The sequence below is a fragment of the Platichthys flesus genome, chromosome 19 (assembly GCF_949316205.1).
Source record: "Platichthys flesus chromosome 19, fPlaFle2.1, whole genome shotgun sequence".
In the NCBI taxonomy this organism is placed as follows: domain Eukaryota; kingdom Metazoa; phylum Chordata; class Actinopteri; order Pleuronectiformes; family Pleuronectidae; genus Platichthys; species Platichthys flesus.
The window spans coordinates 3687878-3707792 of NC_084963.1; the positions used below are offsets into that span (position 1 = coordinate 3687878).

The window sequence follows — 19915 nt, forward strand, 5'->3', positions numbered from 1 at the left end:
TCATGTGGATCAGCACTAAAGTCGAGTGGGTTCTTCCTCGGCCCCTATAATCCACATCTTTTCACTTGTTCAAATAAACAGGGGGGAAAAACCAAAACCTCTTTAGCCGAGGTAATAACAGAAACACTTGAATAAACCAACAGGAAGTTACACACTCACAGGAAACGCACACAACCGAGCTGTATCCAATCGCCGAGAGACGCCTCATCACGGATCTGATGAAATAATAAACACAGCTCAACTGCACCTGGTTGCATCATTTAAGAGAAATGAACCCGGCAGCTGCTGGACCCGGCTCGGCTCCGCAAAACCTCACCGCAGCGATAGCGAAGCCGGCGCATCCCCACAAACTACTGTGTAATTAAATTTTGCCCTGCGGGACTCCATTAATAACTTATAATATAATGCTCATTTCATTGGAGGGGGGCCGTGAGATGTGGGGGTGTTATTGCGCTCTGGAGGAAGCACCGCCTGCGCCGCAGTCCCGCTCATAACAGTGTGCGAGGAAATCATCCCAGGCTGTTTTGTGTTGTTTTTCTTTCTTCTTCTTGTGTGTGTTATTATTTTTTAATAGTAAAACTTGTAATTAGCTGTTGAACCTGCAGAGATTTTAATGAAGTTACACCCGTCAAACAGGAAATACAGATTAGAGGAGGCAGAGGGTTTGCAGGAGAGTTTGGTCCGTGTGTGTGTGTGTGTGTGTGTGCGTGTGCGTGTGCGTGCGTGTGCGTGTGTGTGTGTGTGTGTGTGTGTGTGTGTGTGTGTGTGTGTGTGTGTGTGTGTGTGTGTGTGTGTGTGTGTGTGTGTGTGTGTGTGTGTGTGTGTGTGTGTGTGTGTGTGTGTGTGTGTGTGTGTGTGTGTGTGTGTGCATGTGTGTGTGCATTGAGGCGACCTTTGACCTGCCAGCTGAGCATTCATTAACCCGCGGGCTGGCACAGTCTCTCAGTGTGACCACTGCTTTGATTAAAACAAAACTCTCACAGACGCTCGGAGCTCGACGCTGCACATTTGAACAACTAGAGTAAAATAAGCTGCTCTTGATTTTTTAAAGTTCATGATGCACTTTAACTTAAACATGTGATATTTGGCCTTGATGCAGTCACAGCTCACTGATGCAGGTTGTCTAATTCATGAGCTTTGAATGGTTGGTATCTTCTTTTCACGGAACTCACTTCAGCCACATACAATACACACACAGACACACACACACACACACACACACACACACAGACACACACACACACACACACTCATGTATTCTCTTTCTTGTTGTTCTCTCTCCTGCTGCAGTCACGACATCGATTTCAAACTTTCCCCAAATGCACTTAAAAATATAGAAAATCCTTTTATATATATTAAAAGGATATTAACCGGAGTTGTTAGACATAAAGTCCAGATGCATCTATTGAGGAAGATCAGGGATATAACGTCATGCAAGCTGGGAAACACATGTATCATTTTTGCAGAGTTAGTAGTGTAGCTGTTTGAGTTGAATAATTTGTGATGATTTCCAGACATACTGAGGATTTGAAAAATGTAACTGGTCCGGCTCCAAGAAAGAGAGAAATATGAATGAAACTTTAAATCATCACCTCATCAATCAACGTGATTCGTGCCTGAGTCAAGTCACATGATAGATTTTAATCAGCAAAGTCCCATGATCCCACACCACAGCATCAAAACCATTGTTTTGATTGAGAGACCCCCTAGTGGCTGCAGTTACACATTAAGATTGACTGATATTGTGTTACTGTAATTGCAATAGGATGCAGTGAATGAACCTTCCCACTGCTGGAGCTGGTTTGTTATAGAAGTGATGGTCACACACGTACAGGTGAAGCCTGCGTCTCGCTTTCCCCATGACCCTGAATCCCTCACTCCCCCCCCGCCTTCCCTCCGTCCTCCATCTTTTCTTCTTCTTGACAAATGGCAGTGTAGAGTTCTGCGTGTTTGTGTTTCCAGTGGCTCTTTGGCAGCGGGGAAAACAAATCATGTGTCCAGTAGTTACATTATACAGGGAGGGGGGGGGTCGAGGTCGAGCTCGCAGGGCTTGTTGTTTACTGCTGAAGGAAACCACCGCTGCTCCGTGTGGGATTTATCTTCTGAGGAGGGAGACGGTGAAAAGCCCAACGCTGCTACCGGGGAATAAACAAAAAGCTGAAAAATAACAAAAACACCAATAAAATCAAACAACACACTCCTTTTAAAATACAAAAACAATCACAGTGATGCATTTAATAGCTGCTTACTGTCATTAGATTGTGTTTTATTCCCATTTTACCGCCCTCACAGCTTGGAGGTTAGCGATTCACAGGACATCCTCTGGATTCATTTTAATTACACCGACTTGTTTTCCGTTTCAGAGACGTTAGCGTGGTCGGGTATTAGATCCGATCACGGCCTCACTGATGTTAATGGGCTTCAATCGTGCACAACATTAGCGCTAATCGGCAAATAATGTGTGGCAGGCGGCTTTCGTGGAAGAAAAATACATCTTTACAAACACGGCTCGGTTCATGGGGGCGGTATTTTTTAAAATGCTCCGCCGCTTCCCAGGATGTTGTAAACACATTCAATGACGATGGGTGGGGGGCGGGGGGGGACGATGGCTCTGAACAGTCATTTTCTATATTTCATGGATCTCCACGTTGTCCCCGAGGTTCCTTGAAAGCTGCACAAACTCCCAGAGAGGATTCACACGACACCTGCTCGTCCATCTCTCCGGGAAAAAGTCCCTGAGAAAGTTGACTGTGTGCGAAGATGCCATTTTTTTTATTCTCTGTTTGTCTCACCTGTCAGCTGCGGTGCGCTGATGTGTTGTGACGCGGTTGTGTGTGACTGATGGCGTCCTCTGTTGAATCCATCCCGCTGTTGTCGCCGCTGAAGTGATGGAGCAGCGAGTGACAACCCGACAGATGGAACATGCAGCTTCTCCACTGGTTGTTTTGTTCTAGCCTGGACCCTTCGCTGTGTGTGTGTGTGTTTGTGATGATTTAGCGTTGTGTGCCCTCTCTCACTTCCTGTGTGTGTGTCTCTTTGTGTGTTCCAGGCCCTTTCCGTCGGAGGACACCGCTCTGAATGAGGACGATGTGTACCGGAGCCTTGAGGAGCTGGCAGAGTGAGTATGAATTACACTGCACCCACACAAACCTGGTTTTGATGTCACCCACGAGGACACTGCAGTTAATTAAATTAAATCTCTGGAGTCTTGCTCCAATCAGGAAATCCACACTCTTTAATTTTATGGTTTACTTTGTGGGGACCAGCTTTTTGAGACATGAACTCTGGAGCTCCTTCTGGATCCGCCTTTTTACAAAACCATCTCCGGATCTTTTAGGTGAGGGGCGGAGCCTGGGTAGAGAACGAGTTTTATATTAAAAAGTTGATGCTTCCCTATTCATTAAGGGTTCCTACGGTCATGGGAAACCTGGAAAAGTCATGGAATTTTAAAATGTGTCTTTCCAGGCCTGGAAAAGTCATGGAAAAAAATAAAATCCCAACAGTTTTGGAAAAGTCATGGGGATTTGTTGTATTTATATTCTCATGTCGTTCATTTAACACAGAGTTTTAAATCATTCATATGCTTTTAAAGAAATACGCTCAAAATATAAGCAGGCATACTTGGGTTTGTGTCATTTTCGATATACTGTGTGCCTTGGAATTCTCATGGTTAGTTTAAATACTACATTTTGTCCCTTTTTCGCATACACACCGAGATTTCACAAAATGTTCAGTCATGGAAATTTGGTTTAAAGTTATTGAAAAGTCATGGAAATCCATCGGTCAAAATGTGTATGAACCCTGTTCATTGCATATAGAGTAAACCTCCCTGATGTGATGAGAGCAGCACAAAAAAGACTCATGGAAGTTAGAGATGTAAACGTGTAGAAATGAAGAAGAAATGCTGATTTAGCTGCAGATAAGCACGAGAGCTTTAATATAACGGATGAAACTGCAGAATCGTTGTGTTTCTGCATCACCGGCATTTCATACCTGATTTGAAGTGTTGTGTTTTTCTTTTTTCTGCTTTAACAACAAACACAGAAGAACAAAAGAGCAAACTTTCATTCTCCTCACATCACGTGTAGCTCGATGCATCTCGTGACGTCTTTTAAACGAGCTGTGATTCCCACTTTTGTCAATTTCTCCTAAACGACTAATTACATAAGGGGCCTCAGTCACTCTGCCTGTTGCCATGGTGACACCAGCGCTGCTCTGCCTCGGTGGCTCGATGCCCGGCTTGGTGTGTGTGTGTTTGTGTGTACGTGTGTGTGTGTGTTTGTTCCCGGGCACGGAGGAGAAGTCACTGGGTCTCCTGAGTTGGCCGCCGCTCGACTCAGATTAATGGAGGATGCTTAGTTAACCGCTCTGAGACGGGTGTCATTCATCACAGGGAGATAGAGAAGGAGGAGAGAGAGAGAGGCGGGCGTGCGAGCTGGAGATATACCGTACATGCCCGCTGAATACATGATGGAGATTTTCTTTTGGGGGGGGGGATCGGAGGGAGAATGTGTTCTCACTAGAAGAGAGCGGCAGCCAAGCAGGTTAATACTGGATTAGAGTGCAGCTTAGCCAAACATGCAGCCCTGCGAGCCTGTAGCACGGGCCTTTACCTTGAAAGTCTTTCACAGGGAAGTGATCCTGAAGAGACGAGAGGAAGCAGGAAGGTCGATATTAAAGATTGTAGTCACAAAAACGGGGATTGACGTTTTTAAAATATGTCTTATTTCATGGGTTTGTGAGGAAAGTCTCAATGAGGGAGCGTCAGAAGATGTTAGTTGCATCGGAGAGTTTCCTTCTTCTCCAAGTTGTATCTCAAATATCCATCCACCATGAAAACGTGTTAATAAATCTGCTTTCAAATCAGAAAAACAATGTTAAATAAAGAGACAAAATAATTGGCCCCTTTGTTCGGACACACGGCAAAATGTTATAATTATAATAACTGATCCTGAAGAGACCAGAGGAAGCAGGAAGGTAAATTTAAGGATTTTATTCACAAAAACTGTGAATTCAAATCTTTAAAATGTGTCTTATTTCATTGGATTGTGGGGAAAGTCTCAAAGAACTTCTTCTTCAAGTTATAACGGAAACGCAAATATCCATCCACCATGAAAACAGGTTAATAAATCTTGCTTCCGAATTAGAAAAGCTACGTTAAAGAAAGTGAAAAACTAATTTGCTCCTCTGTCCAGATACACGGAAAAATGTCCCTTCCTATAATGTTCAATAGTTTTTTGTGTATTCCAGTGAACAAGCTCCAAAGTTCTCTCGCATGTTCTCTATTTTACCCCAAATCCAAAATACAAGAATCCACGAGTAAACCAAACAATATAACCCTGAGATATAGAGTGTGTTTCTCTATAGAGTGTGTTTCTTCATAGGTGTGTTTCCTTCTCCTCACACCTCGACCCTGTGAAGTCTCCTCTGTCCAGCCCCTGTAACCTTGCAGCAGCCGGAGCTCATCTGTTTCTCTGACATGTTTCGGTGGTATCGCCTCCCGGTGCTCTTTGTGTAACCTGAAGGTGCCGAGGCCTGGATCCTGTTGAATTAATCATGCTGCTCGGCACCGCGGCCGCTCCTGACCTTTTACCAAGAACACGTATGCATTTAGTTTCATCAATGAGGAGACGCATAATTGATTCATCAGCAGGTCCTGCACCTAATACAGTCGGACACACTTAGCACATGAGCCTCGCTTCGCAATAACCCCCCCCCCCCGCTCTCAAAGACTTATTAATTAGCCTTGAATATTGATGCGTGCATGATTGAATATGAGCGACTGTGATGGAGAGGACAACGATGATCGCACAGTCACTTTTAATGGATTTTTAAAAAGGGGAAGGACAAATCGTCTCGTAAAAAATAACATGGTGTCAGGAATAAAACGCCAATTTTTTTGCCACCTGAGATGTTTAGCTTTGGAAAATAGAGGCCGCAGCAAAAGATACAAATCTATAAAATGGCATCGCTAAGTTTAGCGGTATAACACGAGAACGGATTCTAACTGCTCCGGGGAAAAAAAGCGATCTATAGAAAATGGATTTTCGAGGGGGAGGTTTGAAAAACGGAGATCATGTCAGCGGACCAAATGTTAAATGGAAGATTTCAGCAGCTGAAGATCGATGGACACCTTTCAGTTAATCCGGAGCAGGGCGGAGACTTGAACCGATGAACCTCTGCGCTCTCTGAGGACTCGAGTCTGGAGTTCAGGCTTCACCAACGTAGTATTTAACAATAAAACTCATTTATTAGATATTTCTGCATCCAGGCAGCTCCGTCTACTGCATGAGAGGTTTCAGATTGACTCGTCGGGGTCTGACGATGATCTCCACGATTACAATATCCCGTCCGAAGAGCTGCTGCCTCATGAGGTGGATCCAGGCTTCAGGCCGTCAGACTGCTCTGAACGAAATGATGTGGAGATTCCAGGATGTGTGTATATTTACAGAGCCTCCTGTGGGACGGGGATGTGTTTGCAGGAGTGTGTGAGTCAGGTAGAGGCTCGTCCTAATTGAGGTCTCCTGGGTTAATGGTAAACCTGCTCCGCACTTCCTCCCTCTGGCTCCGCGATGCCTTGTCTTCACATCGCTCTAACTCCCGGTCCTCCCCGTCTGGAATGACCCCACGCTGGAGTTGACAAAGCATGAAATGGGAGCGTATTGGGCACAGTTGCAAAGGGACTTATCCCCCCCCCCCCCCCTAAACCTCTTGCGAAAGACACACATAGCTTTACGTTACAAAGCAAACAGTGTCACTGAGCTTTTTGTCACTCTTTTGCAGTTTATTATGCTCCATTAATCCCTCGGGCAGGTTGACATGAAAAATCAATAGCTTTGAAATGGATGGAGCTCAGTCTCTGTGTTATTTACTGCGAGGTATTAGGTGGCATATCTTTTTTAAATCACACTTTATGAAGCCACAGCAGCAAAATACCAGAATTAACAGGAGATGGAGGTTCAATGATGTGTTCAAGCTCCAGGACCGTGGAAATGTCTTATTTTGAAGGGGTTTTCTGATAAAATTGGCCTGTATCTAAGTTTATGTTTATATATATATATATATATACTATAGATAGAAGAGTTTCATTTTACAGATTTAAACGAAGCAGAAAAGATGACGTTACATGTTAAGTAAAAACAAAACGTGTATCTCCTTAAAGTCCAGAGACTGTAAAATAATGAGCCTCAATTATGTTTCTTCATCATAAATTAATGTGGTTTTGTTTTGAATATTTCAGGAATCATCGCTTATTTAAAATAAAAATCGTTATCAGCCATATCAATATCGGAAGTTTTCTACTCTGTAATATGGATATTTGCATCGGCCTCCAAAAATCCATATTGCTCTTCCTCTAGCTTGAGGCTCCGGGTTCTGTTTCACTAGCTCATCCTGAAGTTCTCATCCTCACCACCCACTATTACTAATCATAATATTGTTTTACCAGCAACCTGAGATGCTGCTGTGCCTTCTGGGAGATATCTGCTCAGTGGCTCTAACATGGCGAGTCCCTCTCTGATGTAACTCTGTGTCATCGGGGCCCCGGAGCAGAGGCTCGGGGGCCGATCACATCCAGACGCCCCGCGGCCCCTCACTGTGTAATCGGACAGAAAATCAGACCTAATTCACCAGACCCCAGGACTCTGGTCCCACTCTGCACTCGCTCGTGCCCGTGATACACTCGCATGCAACAAGCACACACACACACCTACACCTACACGTACAAACACACACTCAGGAAGGGATTTGAATGATTTATTAATGTCCGCTAAAGCCCCAGAGACAAGGCGATATAAATAGAACTGTGGCTGGAAGACGTGTGTCCCTCTCTTTCTTTTTACTAACACAAACACACACATCACTGCCCCGTGCACATCTGGAGCTTTTAACCAAAGACAATAAACCGCTAATGCTGAAGGGAGGGGATGAAATCTCAAAACCAACCAATAGAGTTCATTAAAGCCTTTATTTTCTGGTTTCATATTTGCAGATGATAGAAACACGACCGGATTATTCTTTAGTTTTTTATTAGCCTTATTTATTCAGTCTATTATTTACTCCAGCTCCTCCACGCTCTCCCCCGGAGACCCCTGCTCATCTCAGATCTCTCCACAGGTCGTGTTCACGCCGCTGCACTGGACCTCCCTTCACACAACACTGTCCCTCAGAGATTCAGTGAAAGATGAAATGCAACATCTGCTTTTCTGAGAACTCCATGGAGTCTCTGGGTTCAGAGAGAGAGAGAGGGACGATGGGATGGCATCGTCCTCCCACGCAGCCTCCTCGGTATTCAACGCCTAACGGCTTTAACTTAATGAAGACAGAAGCGGCACATTGCTGACGGTGAACCAGGCCACCTCAATTACAACTTCAAACATTCAATGACGACAACCCTGAATATCTGATTTAAAGCTCCTTTATCCTCTTTGTACACAGACAGGGATGGGAGGGATGTTTTAGACAGAATGTTCAATGTAGAAGGTCAAATGTAGATATCTCAACAAAATATCAGTTTCTTTTTATTTGTTTGTTTTGTTTAGAGTATTCATGCATTAACAAACTACACACAATCCAAATAGAATATTCACTCTAGGAGATCTTAGCGTGAAGGATATTGATCGAGAGCTGGAGGACGTTCACCTTTTCCCCATTGGACAGCTGTCAATCACACGGTATCCATGTTTAATGCATACCGTGCTTTATCGTCTATATGACTCTAAATGTGGCCTTAATATACAAAATGGACACCATGCTTTATTTAAAAAGACTTTAACCTACAGATTGAGACAATAAACCCCTTCTGGAATTGTTTACTCTGGATATAAATCAAGAGAGAAGTCATTTTCTCTATGGATAATTATTTTTGCCCTGGTTAATTTGGTGCCCAAAAAGGACGTCAAGGGTTTTCTAGCAGAATCACACAGATAGTTTTCATGCTGGGGATCATAAATAGATTTATTTGGATGAGGTGCTATTCATCCAAAAACAGAAATCCTCCATTTACTCGCCATCTGTTGATTTGGCCACGAGTGTCCTGCTGAAGGACGTCTGAGCAGGACGGACTCTCGCTGGGTTTCAGAGGTGGAGGGAAATGTTTATCTCTATTTATTTTTAGTATTCACGACTTTATTTCCTCCCAGATCAAAAAACAAATGAAGGTGAAAGGGACGGGTGCATGCAGGGTATGTAAAAAACTAAACTTCAGAACTTGACCTACAACAATCAAGTTTTTAAGTTTATTTGAGTATGAAAGTAATCCAGTTATTGCTGCTTGTATATCCACGGGTACTTTGGAAACAGAAACAGCTAAAAACTACTTCAGGATACTTACAGTTGATATAGTAATAGTAAAATCAAACTAACAGATTGGCACTAAACCTGATGGAGGAATGGGACATGGGCCAAGAAAACACTCATTACATTTTTGAACTGAATCCAAACAAATTGACATTTTCCCCAATTTCCCAGGGAATAATTCATCGATCTTGATTTAAAAAGAAAAAGGCCACATCTAGAGAGCCAATATCAATGAGTGTGTGCGGTTTGGTGCAGATCCAAGTCAAATTCCATATGTAGCAGTTTTTTAACCACAGTTTCACAAGGGGACTGTTGGGCCTTGGCGGGGTTCCTCGCTCTTCTGAGTGCCTTTCCAGTTTGTTTACCGGATTTTTAATAGATTATTTCCTCTTTTCTTTTAAGACTTAAAGCTCCCTGCTTATTAAATACATCCATATAGGCCCGTTGTGGCCAGAAGCATTTTCCTGCTGAGGCATCTCAACTGCTGCAATATGTTTCACCGAACAATAACCGCGTTGACGTCACGCAGCACAGGGAGATGCAGTGTCGGCTCCTGGAGCATGTTTCCCAGTAGATGCTGCTCTCCACAGTGACTGTCTGTGCTCTGCTGGCTGCTCGCCTAATTAAAGGTCAGTTGGGAAGCCGGGTGCCAGAGCGACATCAACTCATTAAAGAGAAATGCCACCATTCAGTGACACAGCTCAGTGGAGGTTTGTGAATGTCGGGGGGGCCCGCGGAGGCCCCTCTGACTGCACCGCTCTTCAGATCCGGGTCGGGAACGATATTGAGCTTGTTCTTGGTTTGACTGCTCGCTGCCGCTCTTCGATCAGTTTAAATTGGACCTATGAACACTTGTTGGGCAGAAGAAGGATTCATCCTCTGTGAGCTGTGGTTGAGTTCAGATCAAGTGGCCACCGGCTGTGAACTCGGCAATTTGGTACCAGAAGAAAACCATATTTGAAGGATGTTTGCTCTCCCTCCTCCATTGGACGGGTTGAGTTTAGATCTTTTCATCTAACATGTTTGTTTCTGGGTTTTTCTTATTTCCCAGTGAACATGATTTGGGCGAGGACGACATCTACGACTGTGTCCCCTGCGACGACGATGGGGACGACATCTATGAGGACATTATTAAGGTGGAAGTACGACAACCCATGGTGAGAACCTAGTGCCATCAAATCTCCCTTTGAATCATTGTGTATATTTGATTATTTATAGATCTTATAAGTGTTTGTACTGTGAATATTATTACAGGTGTTTTCAATGTAAGACTCTGATAGTGTTCAGGGCTTTTCTTTTGCGTGGTTTCATTGACAACACTTACATTGTTGTCGTACACTGTTTGTGTGTTTAATGACTGGCGCTGCTTTGCCTCCCTCACGCTGCAGATCAGATACATGCAGGTGAGTGCCGCTGTGTTTGTGACTCAACCCCCCCCCCCACACACTCCCAACCTGTCAGTGACCTCCCTCCATCACAGTCCTTTAAAACACACTCATATTGTCCCAAGAGAAGGAGAGGCCAATTATATTAGTGACTTCATCCGCTCCCGAGTGTGACTCAGGGCCAATCAGAGACGTCAGCTGACTCGACGTGACCTATAGGACCCACCGGCTGAGGCGTCCGACCTCAAAGCATGAGACAAAAACACATGTTATCCTGCCAGGGGACTTAGATGATGACTCAGCTTTAAAGACGCTCATATCACTGCCACAGTATAGAATAACAACTGTGTGTGTGTGTTTAACCTGGCTCATTAGAGTGAGTCACTCAGAATATGCATTACGTGATGTTGTTCTTTCTCTACAGAATGAGCATGTATACGTACACACACACACACACACACACAGTAACACACACACATTTAGACATCAGGCCTCATGAGAAACGTTTGTATCTTGACTCCATCCTCCCACTATGTGCAGTCTGCTTGGATGGCTGGAACTTGATACATCTTCATATACATACACATAATGCCTCACTCACACACACATACACACACAAACCCACACACACAAAGCTGCTTCTGTGTCCTCCACACCTCACGTTATCCAAACCTCGCCAGCAGCTGTACTCAGTCCGTCTTCTTACGTGTGAATTTTCCATCTGGTTCAGTCTTGATTTGGAAATCGAGTTAATTAATAAGTGCATTTAGCTTCTGTTCCAGCAGTTGATGTTAATGACTAATTTCCAAACAGGAAATTACATATTCAATTATGTTACCCAGAAGTCCCTGGAAAAAAACAACCTCGTGGAGAGATTACTGGAACTTAATTACGTCTTGAATGTGTTGGTAAATTTACGTATTAAAGAAGCCGTAAATAAATTGATAATGAAGTAAAAGATTTGGTTTCCACTAAGATATTCTTGCAGAACAATATCCACCTAGATACTGCAAAGTCAGTTGTAAAGTACTGTGATTTGTAGTAAATTGTCTCAAGCTTGAATTCCCTTTGTATAAAGATCATCATAAAATTCTTGTAGCTTTTTACTGTAGATATTATTTTCATGTATAATCTTTCAGTGAAACACCGAGAATGAAACGATCGTGCGCAAACTGCAAATGATAAAAAAACCCGGATGAAGAGAAGCATGACGGAGTTCATACGTGATCATTTACAGTCCCTTTGTCCTGATTGGTTGTCACTATAGAAAATGGGTATGACGGAAGATGACAAGAGGAACTGCTGCTTGGTGGAGATCCAGGAGACGGAGGCAAAGTACTACAAGACTCTGGAGGACATAGAGAAGGTGAGTGTGTGTAAAACTTCATTTATTTTAAATCCAGGTACAAGAAGTGTTGTGTTTCCTTCTGTGAGCTCCGGGTCGCAGCAGGGAAATGTCAGCTATCGGCAGATTGACTTGGGAGCAGAAATGTCACAGGAGGTAATCGATGCGGTTATTACTGGCTCAGCCTCCCGAAGTGACACTGAGCCCCGCGGCTTTAAGTACACGTGAACACACACACACACACACACACATACAAACACACTATCTTAACACACATTACACAAATTGCATCTCCTAAAACGGATCTTATTTTGGAGAGGTTGAGAAACTTGTCATTGTTTGTTTCCGAAACAGGAAAACGGTAATCTTTTCAGAATAAGAGCTTTACCAAATGTATTATAGCTGCTAAAATGTTTTACGCTAGCATCCCCCTTTTGTTACACATTCTTCTGACATTTCTTTTATTTATTCATGTATTCTTCATGAAATTAATTTTCACCTCCACCACATGCTTGTGTATCGATTTGAAATACAACTCCCTTTAGTGTTTTCACTTCAGTGTTTGCTCCTGTTAGATTCTCACACAAGCTTTATGACTCATTTTTGATGCTTTAATGAACAGAAAGAGTCTGTTTCAAATAATGTCGCTGTCACTGACCACATTCTTACACGCTTCCTTTACGTTTTCATGGTTTGTTAAGCGATACGTCCACTAGAGGGCGGCGCAGAGTCTCCGACATCAACTTAACTGGCCACCGTTGGGGAGGAGCTTGTGTTTATGTACGCACTAGGGTCGGAGAGACGCCTGGAGTTTAGGACCAGCTCATGTCTTTCCTCAAAAAGTCCTGCCATTGTTGACATTCCTTTCTCTTCTCCTATGATTATCTCTCTCGAACTATTGGCTACATTGCCCCCACATGATTTCCAGTGGTACTGCTCCGATTGCACGAATAAAGACGAAAGGAACTCAGGGGACAGACAGAAGGTTCAGTCCTCTTCCGTATATACGTTTAACTTTTTGCCTAAACTAGCCCTGTAAACACTGTAAAGTACCATAATCAGGAAATTCACTGAAGTAACATCCCTACCCTCAATATCACTACCTACAAATTCTGTGTTTAAGGAAGCACATACACACACAAACCCACACACACCAGTTCTCTGTGTGGTAATGAACCATTGTTAAGATCTGCGCTGCCCACGCGTTAGTTTCCCCGCCGACAGATTTCATTCTCGATTTGATGGAGAGCCACAAATCATCCGCTTCGCTAATTTCATTAAACTAAATGTGTGTTCTGCGTTTGCCGCTTCAGACCAACACGAGACCGGAAGAGGAATAAATAACCTTCCTATGATCAGAGGACTCGTTAAGCTTAATTGAGTTGGGGTTAATAAAGCCCGTCATCTCTTCATTGCTTCTTCGTTCGTCTATTTGTTATTATGATGATGATGGAATGTGACAACCGTAAAACAGAGCTGGAGAAGGAACAGGCGGACTTCTTCCTCCTGGAAGAGAGCAGCTGTACACGGTGTGTTTATGACACGCTCAGTGTTTTAACAGTGAAATCAACTAACACCACACACCCTGTGAGCAGAAGTATATCGAGTACTTTTACTGCGTACCCTGGTATTGATGTTCTCTCGGTTCACTTTCAGTTCTCAGATCTGCTAAAAGCTTCGCCGGAGCTGTACGTCATTTCATTGATAAATCTATCAACTCTGAGTTTCTATTCAAGCTTTTAAGAGGAAATCTATTCCTATGTTGTATGAAAGAAGAAATGTCCCTGACTCATCATGTCTTGTTTTTTCCCTTGAAGAACTACATGATCCCTCTGAAGCAAGTGTTGAGTCCACAGGACATGGAGGCGATCTTTGTCAACCTCGAGGTGAGTGATCGCTCGAGCGGAGAAAAGGATTTCTATACAGCACAGCCCCGGATTTGTGACACAGCGAGTGAATAATTGAATGTGTGTATGGATGGATGGATGGATGAATGAGAGGATGTGTGGTTTATTCAGTGTGTGCGTCGTGGGTGTTCATGCAAATTCACCACTCGGTGTGCAGAGGTGATCTGATGTCAAGTTTTCATTACAGTTACAGAAAAGAGGAAAAATCTCTTTATTTTTTATTAATTCTGAAATATTTGCAGTGGTTCATGGACACATTTGGTTCCAGGACTCAAAATAAACACCTGTTCTTTAGTCTGCTCTCAAAATTAAAACGTGAACCAAAAAACTAGAGTGTTTTTCATCTGCGTTCGATTCCAGTGTCGGTTACACTGTCCCAGTTAGCTTAATGGATGACGCTTCGCCAAAGCCAACAATGAATTGTTTGTGTAAACAAGTGTTTACTCCTCGGTGCCAAAGAGCGTGTTGTTGTCCAGTGACTGTTAAATTAAAGACACATCAATAAAACCTCACTGTAGCACTGGTGACCTTCAGCAGAATGAACACAGCTACTGTAGTTTGTTCAGATCCCCATTCACTGTCCTGCAGCTGTCGGTACCTGCTAGAGACATTAAATAATAAATATAATAAATCATTTATAGGTACACTATGTTTTTATTTGTATCTGAGGGATGTGTGTTAAAAACTGCAGCGTCCACATGTTTGAGAGAATCTCTTTTCAACAATAGAATTTAAACTATATATGTGAGCCATTTATTAATAAAGAAGAAGTTATGCATAATAAATAACATCCTGAACATTGGAACAAACACACTTCCTTTGCAGACCCACTGTACCTCGTAATCTATAACCATGTGTATATAATGTATATATGTATGTTTATGTATAGATCCATCAATGAATGTGACAGTGTTTAACTCTTTATTGTGGTTTCTGCTCAGGAAGTGATCAGAGTCCACTTTGCTCTTCTGCGAGGCATCGACCTGAACATGGTCACCGGAGGAAGTGGCCTCGGGAAGATCTTCCTGGACTTCAAAGAAAGGTTTGTCACCTACAATCCAAACACAATGTCTACACACACCCTGCGTGAGGCTTCCGGGGCTATGTTTTTTTTTTTTTGCTTATATAGTTAAAATCCCCTTAAAGCTAATTGAAATAAAACAAGGTATTTCTTCTGGCCATGCTGGGAGTCGGAGGATTGATGGGATTAATGTTCAGAGAGTAAACAGGTTAAAACAGCAAAGAAAGCTGAGTAAGCATATATTGTTGCTCTTTCAACCGAAACAATCAGAATAAATCCTTTCAGGAAAGCATTAGCGTGTCACAGTCCCATTCCTGTAGTCCCCTTGTGCAGCCACAACGTCGTGCATTGTGTTTTCCTTGCATTGGATTTTCCTGTAAATGATATTATTTCTAAGTTTTAATCCTTAGGATGAATGAAATAAGCCTTCGCAGCCATCTGCCGTATCCATTCCATCTCAAACCGAATTCTCACAACCAGCTCGTTTCCACCGGATTGATTGAAAAGTGAAGGATTTTAGAGACTTTAGAGGTTTTGGATTAGAAAACTCTTCTACTTTTGTCTCAGATGAGTTTCTGTGTAGCACAGCTGCTGAGCAACGTGTGGATAAATTGCATCCCGGGGGGGGGGCTGCTTCACAGGTAATCGTAATGATGGTGATGATAGGTTCTGGCCCCGGTCATTATTTCATCCTCGGCCGTGGATCCGACCCTTGGAATGATGCACTCATTACTGCAGGAGCGAGTCCCCCCCCCCCCCCTGCACGTGTGCCTCTACCTGTTCTTGCATACCTAAGTCTGATATTCCCTCTGCCAGGCGATCCCGATGGCACACTTAATCAGACAGCCGCTGCATTTCTGTGGGTGATGTCAGTTTGCATAGGTAACAGGCTCGTCGCAGGCCTCCTCCTTAAGCCTGGAGGGCCGTGTAATGCAAAGTGGGTGTGACACGACAAACTCTGTTTATTTAATAGACGGAAGCAGGCCCTTACTCTGTCCCGCCATCTCACATGCACACGCTCCCACTCCCTCGTTCAGCTCGTCTGACTCTCTGATCTGATTGAGCGCTGGGCTGAAGTCGTCCTTTGCACGCAATCCCAGATAAGGTCCAGTCTGGCGAAGGTCCCAGTATACAGGACCTGGACCATGAAAGCTCCGGAAGGGAGATGTGAGAGGAGAGGGCGACAGGAATTATGGTTTCTACAATTACTAGATTCTTGTCCGGTTAAATGGTTGAGGACATCTTCTGGACCAACATCTGGACTTCGTCTTTCAGGGATGAAGAAACACAGGCAAAGGTTCCACAGCTTAATCTCCATCACCAAGAGCTCTCGAATCTCGTTGTCTTCCCAAGATGATGTCTTCTTCAGCATCTTCTACATGTTGCCTCCTACTCATCCTGAGATATTTGTATTCGCTCATCTCACTCCGGAGTTTTTCCTCCCTCTAAAAAACTCCGGAGCAACTGATTCGGCCATTAGCATCCTCACACTCAGCCCCCGGAGTTCAGTGCTAGTCTGTAAACAGCTCAACCTGTTTGTTGTGTGATGGATTTTAACCTTCCCTCTCCGACAGAAATGTCACATTTACCTTCTATTCATAACCAAATGTGCTTATCGTAAAGCATTCATTGTTATAAATCACCCTCGGCGACATTTTCCAAAATGCGACGCAGGGTTATTTAGAGAAAAGGGGGATTCATTAGATTTGCAGATTCCGTGCGTCACAGGCTTTGATTCCCTGCGTGTGATTGACATCTTTACCTCCCTCATTATCGGCCGGCCGCGGTGTCTCCGTGGTCATAAACAACAGTGACCGGGGGGGATTTGGATCCGCTCGGCGCCGCTCTCATCAAGCAGCTTGGCAATTTTCCTGAGGACCTGCCTCTGCATAAATAATTTGCTTATCTCTGCTTGTAAGTCCCCGTGACCTTTTTGCAACAATGTGCTTGTTTCTGTTTTTTCTCTCACATCACCGCGAAAGACGAAAAGCCCTTTCTCCGGATTTGTCATTGAGGTGAATGCCACGTTGAAAATGTCACCGGTTTATCTCGAACGACGACTCCTCCATCCGTAAACAGGCAGAACCAGAGGAGCTCTACGAACCAAACGGGCGTCTAAGTGCCCTCTTGTTGATGTCCTCATTTGCAACTTTCCCCAACTCATTTCCTGGAGTAATCTTCTTCCCCTCCTGTCCTCGCCATGCCTAATCACGGAGCCTCTTCATCGGAGGTCCTCGCTCTTTGTTCTCCTCCATCTACTGTATGCTGGGTACGCTGAGTGGAGGTGAGGGGGTCCCAATGCCACGTGTCCCAGAATATTAGCTGGTTCCACAACCCTGTCACTTTTGGTTTGCCGGGAGATTTCCTCAGTCGCCTGTGCTCGGCTCGAAGGGGCTCAGCCGGGGCGGGGGGGCGGGGGTGAAGGCCCAGGGCGCCGCTACTCCAAATTGCATTTCCTGTGAAAGAGCGTGCGAGACAGCATCCTCATTATGAAAGAGGCCAGCACAGCAGGGCGATAACGCCGGTGCCCGAGAAACAATATGTACAGCAAGTTTTCACTGCACCAGCAAACTCCACCGCCCAGAGGGAAACTCCAGAACCAGTCTGCTGTCTGGATGCCGCCGTGCTTTGCTTTGCCTTTTTTTCTTGTTTGCAAATTGAATGTTGTACTGCTGCAGCTTCTCTAATGGCCCGAGTGAAAACTTGCCAATTGGTCCTAATCGGAGAAAATAAAAATGCTTTTATTTGCGATTTAACAATTAAAAGTTAATGGGCCTCGTCCTGCTGCCTCGAGGACTGAGATAACTTTTATTTTGTTTCCCTCGACATAAAATCCTCCCTGCTCCATCCTCGTTGTCCCTTAGCTGCATCTTATTCATATTTCCACTCGGCTCAGTGAGAAGGAATAATCAATGAAATGCATATTAACACATAATCCTCTGCTTTCCCCTCCTCGTTGTCGAGAAACTGTATCGTATTCATATTTCCACTCTTATCCGTGTGAGGAAAATCAATGTTTGCTCAGACGCAGACGGAAGGTGCAAAAACAAGGAAGCGTTTTTATTATTTACGCTCAGCTGTGGAGAACTCTGGAGCTTTTACAGCTCGGCTGAGTGAATATTCCACGTGAGATGTTCAGAGTGAATCATTTTACAGCATTTCCAATCTCTCAAGGTTTCTTTAGTTGCTTTTGCAAAAGGCTGGAAAGACGCTTCAGTGCTATATTAAGATTTGCAATTTAATTAAAAATATTCCGAACATTCAGGACTCGATTATATTTTTTTTAACAGAGTATTTTAGTGGGTGAATATTCAAGCAGAGCCGCGGGGTAGAAAACAGGAAATGGTGAATACTTACCTCCCGCTCTGACGTGTGTCTACAAGGTGTCAAGAGGAGAAAGTGCCCATCACAGACTGATGATGGCTGCAGTGTGGTAACATGTCATCAGCTCCTTTGTCCCACTGCCTGTCTCGGTGAAGAGGTCTCACGTCTCCGAGGAAAAGCTGTTATTAAAAATAACATTCACATTTTTGCACATTAACCTTTTCCTGATGAGTTGTGTCTGATTAAAACAGCTCGGGTGAGATGTTTTGATGCCAGGAAGCAATACCGTTAATTATGTGCTCTATAAAAACCAACAAGATTTATTTATTTTCGGCTGATGTCGTTAATGTTCTAGTTTTTTTTTTTTTAAATCTTCCCATGATGCTGAAGACACAACTCTAATCTCTGATTTATCCACACTGGTCTGTTTGCATGAAACACAATATGAATACATCCAACCCAGTTTGCACACGGTTGGGAACTTTATTTTCCCCCAATGTAGTGACAAACTTTTGCTGAAAACAACAATGTGTTTGATGAGAGGGATGAGATTGAACCATATAACACATGTGCTCTAAAAGTGTCCCCAGCACAGCGTCATGGTTCTGGCTGTCTCGGGCCTCTTATTCCTCGTCTTCCCCACATTTTCTTTTACTGCCACAAAGATTCCCCCGTTCACAGCAGCAGCCTGAGCACTTTGCATTCCTGTCATGGAGCAGCTTCTTTAAAGAAGACCTCCACGTCATTTTTGTGTCCCGTCTTTATGATGGGCGTCTCTGGCACGCGCCCCTGGATCCTCGGTCCGCCTGCCCGTCTTCTAATTGATCAAAGCCCCCATTAATCTCAATCACTTTGCAGTCCTTGAGGAGCGGGAGGAGCTAAGGGGAGCTGTCTCTCCAACCGTGGATCAAGTCTTAATCAGGGGCAGGATTTTGCCCCCGGCTGGTTTAACCATGCAGGGTGGGAGCCTCTCTGCAGGGGGTCCTTACTCAGAACTCCTGCCTGGGCTCCAGTGATGGTTCCTGGTAGATCTGTTGGGAGGGGTGTAATGGAAACGCTGCTTTTAAGGAGCGGGTTTGTTCTTCCGTGTTCACATTTGCACCTCTGGCAAAAACATGACTCTGAATCACACGTTTTACAGCCTCGACATTTTAGAAACAATTTCTGCAGCGGAATAATTCATGTGGAGAGATGCTTTTGTATTATTAATGGAGAATCAGCAGTTTGTTCCTTTTTGTACGAGTTTTGAGAAGAGCAATGTCAAACTGAAATCATTTTTAAAATCTACTCACAGAACTATTAAAGTGTTAAATATGGTATTTTATAACTTTAAGAGTCAGTGTTTGTCTTGAACCCAATTCCACTGCAGGGAACATCCCCAGCTGTTCATGGTCGTTCTATTTGGAGCTGTGCATGTTCCCTCCTTCTGTTTCCAGCTTCCTCTCACAGCCCAAAGTCATGCACAGTGGGGTTTGGTTAATTGGAGACTTTAGATTGACTTTAGGTGTGAATGTGAGCTTCCTTGACAGAACGGCTCTCACGCAGTGTCAGCTGGGATTGGCTGCAGTTGATCCCTAAAGCATAAGTGGTATAAATAATGTCTGTATCTGTGTGTATATATGACCACAGAGCAGGA

General features: G+C 43.9%; 1 protein-coding gene across 6 annotated transcripts in view; it reads left to right on the top strand.

Moving 5' to 3' along the window:
• vav2 (vav 2 guanine nucleotide exchange factor) overlaps nt 1-19915 on the top strand; it is a 164155-nt gene that overhangs the window by 125932 nt on the left and 18308 nt on the right. For all 6 annotated transcript variants that reach the window (XM_062412560.1, XM_062412559.1, XM_062412562.1 and 3 more), the window contains exons 4-8: nt 3050-3118; nt 10349-10454; nt 11950-12048; nt 13845-13913; nt 14876-14976. In XM_062412560.1, coding sequence (XP_062268544.1) covers nt 3050-3118; nt 10349-10454; nt 11950-12048; nt 13845-13913; nt 14876-14976 — 444 coding nt within the window. The remainder of the gene's footprint in view (nt 1-3049; nt 3119-10348; nt 10455-11949; nt 12049-13844; nt 13914-14875; nt 14977-19915) is intronic.